Here is a 9432-nt window from a genome sequence, read left to right as displayed (position 1 = left end):
ACTTCATTTTGAGGGGTGGGTAGGAACTTGCCCCCTTTTTCAAAGGTAGATGGTGCCGATATAGGTTCTTCATCAGAAGATGATTTGGAATTGAATTCCTTTTCAGTTACTTCCTCAATTGTGATGTGGTTGATAGAAATAATCACCTTGTTTTTACCTTTATCTTCAGCTGGAGTATTACGTCTACGACGTCTTTGTCTCCTTCGTTTCTTCGGATCCTCTTTCTGGACTTTTGGCCCAAGCCTAGAAAATTCAGAGACTCATGCTTTCTTTGCTCTAATTCGGATAGGGTTTGAGTCGTGAGACTCTTGTCCCAATCCATGTTTTGGCTGCAGAATAGATATTCCTTGTTTATTTATACCGGAGCTTTTCCACCAGAAAGAATGAAATCAAGGTCACCAAGTTTGCGAGGCTTCCCTTTTCCGTATCCAACGTTCTCCATGAGCTTCTTTACACGAAGATCAAACCATCCATTCGAATGGTCTCCTAAAGCTTTAGGAAGCTTAGCTTCCTTGACATTTTCTTGTGTAGAATTAAAGTTCACAACTTTCCCAATAGAAGGAATTAGAAGGATTAGGTATTCCTTGAGAATTTCAATATCACTTTTAGACAACTCAATTTTTGATGATTCCTTTACAAAGGTTCTTGATAAGATGTTCTCAATTGAGTCATCTTTTACGTCATTTTTTGATTCCAGAATCAACACTGGAAGGGCTTCTTGGGGCATATCTTTTTTTTTGGTAAAATTTTGCATCCACAAAACGAGATTCTTCGCTTGCGAATGATTTTGATTCTGCTACAATGCATTTTTCCTCGCCATCTCGACTGTATTTGAAACATTGGTGCCATGTTGAGGCAATTACTCCATTCTCATATAACTAGACACGTCCCAAAAGTAATTCATATGACGTCTTGGAGTCAATTACATGAAATAAAGCTGATGATATCAAATCATTCATCTCAATCTTTAACCGGACTGTGCCAATGGCACGTTGTCCTTTTTGATTGAAACCTTGGATTGTAAGTTTGCTTTTTTAGAAAGATCATTCACCGAGATTCCAATCTTTCTCATTATATGAATCGGTATAATATTTACAGCAGATCCACAGTCAATGAGGATTCGAGATATTTTATGTTCTCGAATAAGTCCACTAACATAAAGTGGCTTGTTATGAAGTCTTGTCCCAAGCTGTAAGTCATCGTCCATAAAAGTAATTGTTGCCATACAATCAACGGGACTAACTTTTCTTATTTGGGAAAATATTTTTCCTTTATATTCTTCCGGATTGAGTAGTGTTTGAACTAGTGCCAAACGAGTATTTGTTGGGAGTTCAAAGACTTCTAAGATGTTCATGTCAGAGGGAATTTCTTGGAGTGAAGTAACAACTCCTTTCTTCTCAATGCTTGAGGCTTCCCTCTTAGAACCATCTCTTTCTTCATGTGACTCTTTAGAGTCTATTGCACTGATCACATATGATGTCATATGTTCATCTAGAAAGTAATCTTTCAGAAAGTATTCCTTAAGAGTTACTTCTTTTCGGGGAGTTAAATGAGTGCTTTCATTCTCAACATCAACATATGTCTTTCTTCAATTTCTTCTAAGTCGATTCTTAGGCCGAGATTTCTTATTTTATCTTCTTCCAAACCCCTTATTCAGAATAAGTATTGGACTTGGAAGAGACCGGATTGGTGATGGGCATTACCTTTTACTTTTCACCTCTATCCAACCTTCGTCTTCACTTTCAGAGGATGAATCATACATTTCTGGTGACGAATCCCACACATCCAGATCATCCGTCACGATTTCATATAACGTTGGTCTATTTGGAGCTTGTGGCCTCAACATTCCAGGATATGCATAGACAATGGTGGCTTCTCCATTTACAATGAACTGGACTCTTATAGCTCCTTCATGAAGCTTAGCAGTCAGTTCTATATTTGATGAATTCTCGTTAGTTAGGGACGAGGGCATCGTTTGAGCTTCCATTGATATTGGAATGGGATCAAATGACCCAAAAGCCACCATTCCACAGTTAACTTCAACATTGTTAGTAAGATCGAGATCGATGTTGTTTTCTCTATTCAACCGCATGATTATGTCCTTCAAGACAAAACATTTCTTAATCGAATGACTAATGATCCGATGATACTTGCAGTACGTAGGATTATCATTTTGGCCAATTTCTTTAGGCCGCTTCGAAGTGGGAAGTTCTATGAGCTTCTGTTCAAGTAATTGGTCTAGAATTCCAGACACTTTAGAATCCACAAATGGATATTCCTTCTCTTGCATTTGTTTCAAGGTTGGTCACTCCTTGACTTGAGTTTGATCCTTACTAGTCTTGGACACGAATTTAGATTTAGATTTCTGTGTAGAAATCTTAACTAGGTCGGTAGTAACAACCATGAATTCTTTAGTCCATGAAGGCTTTGAATCCTTCTTCACCTCTTTCTTTAATTCTCTTTATCACGAGGGTCACTTGGCAAATAGCTTCCATGCCTTGCTATTTGGATTTCCAAGTCATGGGCTTGGGTTGCAAGTTCCTCTAATGAATGAGGCATATTAGCTTGAATATTGTATAGTAACCCCCAATGCATTCCTTGAACACACATATCGATGGAGGAACTTTCATTTATACGTTCCTTGTAATTTAGGATAAGGTTTCTCTAGCATTCAATATACTCGACCACAGCTTCTTCTTTATTCTGCCTCATTTTTGCTAGTTCCGGGAGGCTAACTGTCCGTCGGGTTTTATAAAAGCGAGTTAGAAACTCGCGCTGAAGTTGATTCCAACCTTCAATGAAGCCAGCTGGAAAGTCAGTATACCATTCAAATACGGCTCCTTTTAGGGAACGAACGAATTGTTTCACCATGGGATCACCAAATGTACCCGCATTATTGTAAGTTTCAATGAAATGAGCAACATCTTGCTTTGGGTTGCCCTTCCCATCAAATTGTTGGAACTTAGGGGGTTGATAACCCCATGGCATTCGGATTTCATCAATCCAACGACTGTATGGTTATGCATACACTAGAGATGATTGTGGGGCTCCACCATACTGAACTCAGATGGTGTCAGCGATCATATTTTGGAGTTGATTAACAGAGAGTGAAGCAACAGATAAGTTGGTGGAATCACGGAGAGCATTTTGTGCTATCATACGATCTTGCTCTTCTTGCTTTTGTTGAGCTTTAAGAGAATTTGAACTTTCTAGAGCTTTAACTTCTCGTGAAACAAAGGTTTCATGGCTCGATTCTGTGATTCGTCTTAGGGAATCCAATTGGTTTATGAATGCAGCAATTTGTTTGTCCTTCTCTTCTAAGGACTTTGTCAATTGATCAATGGTGAAATTCATTTGTTTCACCTAATCTTTGAAACTTGTTGCCTCGGTCATCATAACCGGTATAAGAATCTCTGATTCCAATGTTGGGATGTAACTATCCCACTTCCGTGATGCGGATTCCTCATATGAGGGGTTGGAATATACATATTCCGTTCCTTTTGACTTGGGAGATTTGGATTCGGATTCAGGCTCTGAAGGAGATGTGTAATCACCCCACTTCCGTGATGCCAACTTCACGGAATGAGATTTGGACTCTGATTTATCACCCGAGGAGTTGGAATATGCATATTCCGCTTCTTTTGTTTCAGCTTTGATTTGAAGGGATTTGGACTTGGATTCATCAACTGAGGAGCTGGAATATACATATTCCGCCTCTTTCGATTTATGGGATTTGGATTTGGATTTGGATTTAGATTTACTCACATGAGACTTCTTTTGACCCTTTTTTGAGAATTTCTTAAGAGGAGAAATCAATTGTGATTCTCCGGCTTTAACTCGCGTACGAGTTGCGTGAGAGACGTCATCAGTGACATCAATCTCCTTCGAAGGAATCATGGATTCCATAGTTTTGACTTAGACTGAATTTAATAAATTCAACCGAAAGATGAGAGAAGAAGAGTGTCCCACCGAGCATGCCAGAAATTTGTACGCAACAAATTTCTCAGTGTAAATTAAAATACACTTAGAAGTTGATACAAATTACAAATATGTAAATCAAAGTGAACTTGATCTCTTCTCTTGACGTATTCCACCCGAATATGGAATCCTCTAATTTTTAGTTGAACACTTCAAACAAATTCTACGAATTTGTAATAAACTCTAGTTGGATTTGATTGATGGACTTGAATTTGGGACTTGGAGAACCTTTTTACTTCTGAGACTTGACTTGGATTTGGGACTTGAGGGAATTCTAAGAATTCTGGATTTAGAGAACTTTAACTTTTCGCTTCCGGGACTTGACTTGGACTTGGACTTGAGACTTGAAGGAATTCTACGAATTCCGGATTTAGAGAACTTGAACTTGAACTTGAACTTTAAGGAAATTTGAGAGAGTCTTTAGATAGTTTATCTCTCCCCCTCCTCTTTTTTTCTCCAAATGAGCTTGATATTTATAGGCAAAGGGAGAAGAGAAATTTACTTGATGTACCCTTGGCCTTAACCCTTGACATTAAGGGTATTGTAGAGAAATCACTTAATCAAAGATTATCTCTTTGATTTTATTTTTATTTTGTTTAAATTTTATTTTATTTGAATTTATCTTAAATTTTATCCATTTAACTAATTTAATTTAATTTGGGTTTCATAAATTATTTTAATTTAGAGCCGATTTAAAGCCCACAATTTTTATTTAATTGGGCTGTAATTCTTTATGTCTACAGATATGATTGCATGTCTTTCTAGAAAAAAAAAATGTAATTATGTAAACATGCAAGTGATAAGGGAAGAGGAAAGATTTTGGGGGGTAGATTAGGAAGAACACTATAACATTGCAAAACAATTGTTAAGATCATTTTCAATTTTTTATTATTATTTTCTTTTACATAAGTGTAGATTCAGTAACATCCCCTAACTTTATATCAATGAATGATAAATCTTTTTGGTGATTTTAGGATAATAAAAATTTACTTTTATTGGAAAATATAATAATAAGATCCGGTAAAATTAAAACTTGTTGTATAATCAGGTGGCATAATCACACCTTCAAACTCAAAGATCTTGGTCAAAATGACCCCATAAGGCAGTTTATAGGATCGGTTCCTATTTGACTTCACAAACATGATTTGATTGAAAATCAGGGTGGTCAAACAAATGGTTTTCCCAGTGAGAATGGCATGAAACAAGCGACAATATCTCTCGGTTAACTCACCATGATGTTCCGTAGGCAACAATGTAGAGTAGAAAAACATATTCAGAAGCCTATGATTGGGTCTAAGAAATCTATGAGGTAACTTATCATGAATGATAAGTCAAATAATATATAGATATAATTGTGTTTTCATAGGGACTTTTGCATGACTATTCGGATCTTTCTCTATGATTTTGGTCTATTTTGCGCGTTTGTAGGTGCGAGAGCAAATATTTTCAACATGGGTTCAAAATAGGACAATTGGTAGGCTGATATTCGGATGTCCAAAATTTCCACTAGAAAGCTCCGAATCTGGAATTTTTCAGTGACGTTGAAGGGTCGACTTCTTAAGCTTCGTATTGATATCAAGTTCATTGAATTTCATTCACAATTAACGAAGTTATAGAGTTACAAAGTTGGTATACCAAGCTGGAATTTCGCAAATGATTTAGCCAAAATCATTGTTCTATTCTTTTAAAGCTTTTTCAAGGCCAATCAGCTCAGCCCATTACAAGGGCAGCAATGTCATTTCTTCAACAAAGGCTGTAGACCTAAAAGGGCTGGAAAAAAACGGTGAGAGACTTATCTCTTTGGAGGAAAACTAATCGGCAGCAAGGAGGAGCTTGGTCGAAGACTTTATGCAATTGTGTTGGCTTTTCTCAACCCTTATGGAATCAATTTCTTTGCTTTCTTTGTTTGAATCTAGCATGAGGAACTAATCCTCCTGCTAGGGGAATGATGTAGCCACTCTATTATGCTCAAGGATTTTGGTTTGATTGTTAATTCATTCATGCTTTGTTGAGTGTTAATTGCTATACTTGAACGATATTTGAATCTTGATGATTGATCACCATTGGGATTTGATTATTTTGATGCAAATTGTAGTAGACGCCATGCTCAATTTGAGATTAGCTTCTTGCAATTCAATACCATAACTGCCTAGACATAGACGCCATATGCTAGGATTTATGTGATCGTGTTAAAGGTTACCATTGATTCGAATGCATCCTTGTTTGTTAAACTAATCTAGACGCCATAGGTAGTTGCAAAGTAAGGATAGATGTAGTAAGTTAGACGCCATGACTACTACATGAATTAGGGGACCTGATCGTCAACAAGTATGGCTGAATTGGTAGTTAACAACCGAGAGAGTTGAGTATAATGGAGATGGTGAAATCGAACACCTAGTACTTTTACCACATTGATTTTTTATTCAACTTTTGATTTGTTGCTTGCGACATAATTGGTAATTTTTTTTTTTTAGTGAACATTGGAATTAAGTTAAACTAATACTCAGTCCTCGTGGATTCGACACTCGTATTTGCTAAGCTATACTACTATTGATTCGTGCACTTGCGAGTAATAAACTGAGTTTTGAATCGCTATAATTTTAGTGGTTCGAAATCTCACATCAAGTTTTTGGCGCCGTCGCCGGGGACTGAAGTTATTGGTTTATATTTAGTTTTGATCTTTCCTTTCTTATTCTCGATTTTTATTTGTTAATTAATTATCCTCATTAACTTGGTCTTACAGTGTATGCTCGGACGTTGATCTCAAGGTCGAAATTTAATTGACTACGATCCGGAAATTGAGAAGACTCTTGCACAATTGAGAAGGGAAGCAAAAGCGAGAGGAACTATGGCGAATTTAGAGAATCCAGAGATTGAGCATGGTGAGAATGCTCTTGCTAGAGTTGCAGCTGCTCCTGCTATTGACCCCGTTAGAAGGCCAATGAAGAACTCCTTTGTGCTGCAGAATTTGGAACAACCGTCCAGTATTGCATTTCAACCAAACTTTCAGGGCAATATCACATTCCCTCCCAATTTGCTGAATGTAGTACCTCACTTTAGAGGCACATCATCTGATGATCCATATCTACACATTAGAGAATTCTTTGAGCTCTGCAAGACTCAGCATGTTCAGGGATTAACTCCAGAAGAACTTCGGCTTCTACTATTTCCTTTTTCGCTCAAGGACAATGCCAAGCTGTGGTTCAATTCTTTAGCCCCGGGATCAATCACTACATGGGAACAGATGGCCACAAAATTTCTAAAAAAGTTTTTCCCAGCGCAGAAAACGAAGAAATTGAGAAGAGAAATTCAAACTTGGCAACAAAAAGATGGTGATTTGTTCTATAAAGCCTGGGATGATTTTAAGCAATTGCTTCTCAAGTGCCCGCACCATAATTTATCTCAAGATGATCAAGTTCAGGCTTTTTATGAAGGATTGGATGCAAACAACACAAACATTGTAGATTCAGCCTGTGGAGGTGTACTTATGGAAAAGAGTAGTGAAGAAGCTTTCGACTTATTCGAGATTCTCAGTGAAAATTCTCAACAATTTTCATCTAGAGGGAAACAAGGACTGAAACTTCCAAGAGGCGTTTATGAAGTCCACACCAACGCAGAAAAGCAGCCTCAGTTGCTGGCCATGGAGAAAAAGATTGATATGTTGGTGAAAGCATTCTCAACTCAGAACATTGGACCCATCCAACAAACAATCTCGGTTGAGGTATATGCAATTTGTTCTCAGACTAGTCATACTACAGAAATGTGCCCCATGTCTTCTTTTTCAGAGCATGAACATGTTAACTATGCGGAGCAAGGTGGTTTCCATCCCAATAATAATCCATTCTCGAATACTTATAATCCGGGATGGAGAAATCACCCGAATTTCAGTTGGGGAGGACAGAATCAGAATCAGAACAAGCAATATAATCAGAATGCGCAACAAGTCCCAACTGAATCTAAGAAACCATCATTGGAGGAGCAAATGGCTCTCTTGGCTCTTAACACAAACAACTTCATGCAGAAGGTGACACAGCAGAATAGCAAATATGACCAACAGTTTAGCAACACACAAGCTTCCATCCAGAAACTTGAAGTCCAAGTTGGTCAAATTGCCAAGCAATTAAGTGAAAGAGTGCCAGGAAGACTTCCAAGTCAAGCTGAAATTAATCCCAAAGACAAAGAACAGCTCAATGCCATTACCACCCGAAGTGGTATAACTGTGGGATACATAGAGAAGGATGAAGAAAAAGATGAAAATGAGCAAGAAAATGGGAGACAACAAGAACTTAAGGAGGAAAATCAGACCAAGGCAGCCATCCCACTGAAGGTTGAGAAATCTGAACCTCATGTGCCCTTTCCTAGCCGATTGGTAAATGAAAAGAAGACTGAGCAAATGCGAAAGGTCATGGATATTTTTAGAAAAGTTGAGATCAACATTCCCCTGTTAGATGCAATTCAGCAAATTCCTTCGTACGCTAAATTTTTGAAGGATGTTTGCACTAGCAAGAGGAAGTTGGCACCGTACGAGAAGGTGATGTTGTCAGAACAATGCAGTGCTGTGTTGAACAAGAAACTACCTCCAAAGCTAAAGGATCCAGGGAGTTTCTCTATCCCCTGCATTGTTGGTCAATTATCTTTTGAAAAAGCTTTTCTAGACTTAGGTGCTAGCATAAATCTAATGCCATATTCAGTTTTTATGCAGCTAGGTCTTGAAAAGGAGTTACAACCGACTTCAATCACTCTTCAATTGGCAGATCGGTCCATAAAATTCCCAAGAGGCATTATAGAGGATGTTCTTGTCCAAGTTGATAAGTTCCTACTCCCAACGGACTTCATTATTCTAGACATGGAGGAACTATCGTGGATGTGAAAAAAGGTTGTATGACAATGACGGTGCAAGGACAAACAGTGGAATTCAATTTATATGAAGCTGGACGCCATCCTTCTGATAAAAGGGAGTGTTTTAGAGTTGACCTTCTTGACAATCTTATCAATGATTCATTCTTAGAAAATCAAACTACTGATTATTTGGCAAACTGTCTTATGTTTCCTGAATTGCAGATTGCTGAAGATGGAGAAGCTGCAGAGATATGTGCATATCTGGAGAAACAACCAACATTTAATAATAGGTGGAGTCGAACCTTTGAAGCCCTTGGGCCAGCACTTCCAAAAGTTTTTCCCTCTATAGAATCACCACCGAAGTTGGACCTAAAGCAACTCCCAAAGCATTTGAAGTATGCCTACCTTGGAGAAAAAGATGAATTACCTGTTATAGTTTCTGCCAATCTCACCAATGAAGAGGAAAAAAATCTTTTGTGTGTGCTACGCTAATATAAAAGTGTGATTGGGTGGTCAATAGCTGATATCAAGGGTATTAGTCCCACTATGTGCATGCATCGAATCCTATTAGAAGAAGATGTCAGGTCATCATGTGAAGCACAAAGGTGTCTTAAT

The 9432-nt window shown here is 37.9% G+C and overlaps 1 protein-coding gene and 1 non-coding gene across 2 annotated transcripts; one reads left to right on the top strand and one right to left on the bottom strand.

The window, feature by feature from the left end:
- Positions 1–6826: 6826 nt before the first annotated feature.
- LOC120012477 lies at positions 6827–8848 on the top strand. The gene has a single exon (XM_038863900.1). It carries the CDS (start codon positions 6827–6829, stop codon positions 8846–8848), a length of 2022 nt encoding a protein of 673 aa, XP_038719828.1.
- Positions 7271–7377, bottom strand: LOC120013974. Its single transcript, XR_005471512.1, has one exon. It is a non-coding gene; the product is annotated as a small nucleolar RNA R71 (small nucleolar RNA).
- Positions 8849–9432: the final 584 nt, after the last annotated feature.

Source organism: Tripterygium wilfordii, chromosome 13 (genome assembly GCF_013401445.1).
Source record: "Tripterygium wilfordii isolate XIE 37 chromosome 13, ASM1340144v1, whole genome shotgun sequence".
Taxonomy (NCBI): Eukaryota; Viridiplantae; Streptophyta; class Magnoliopsida; order Celastrales; family Celastraceae; genus Tripterygium; species Tripterygium wilfordii.
The sequence above is the reverse complement of the archived record's forward strand: the minus strand, read 5'-3'. Positions and strand labels throughout refer to the sequence as shown.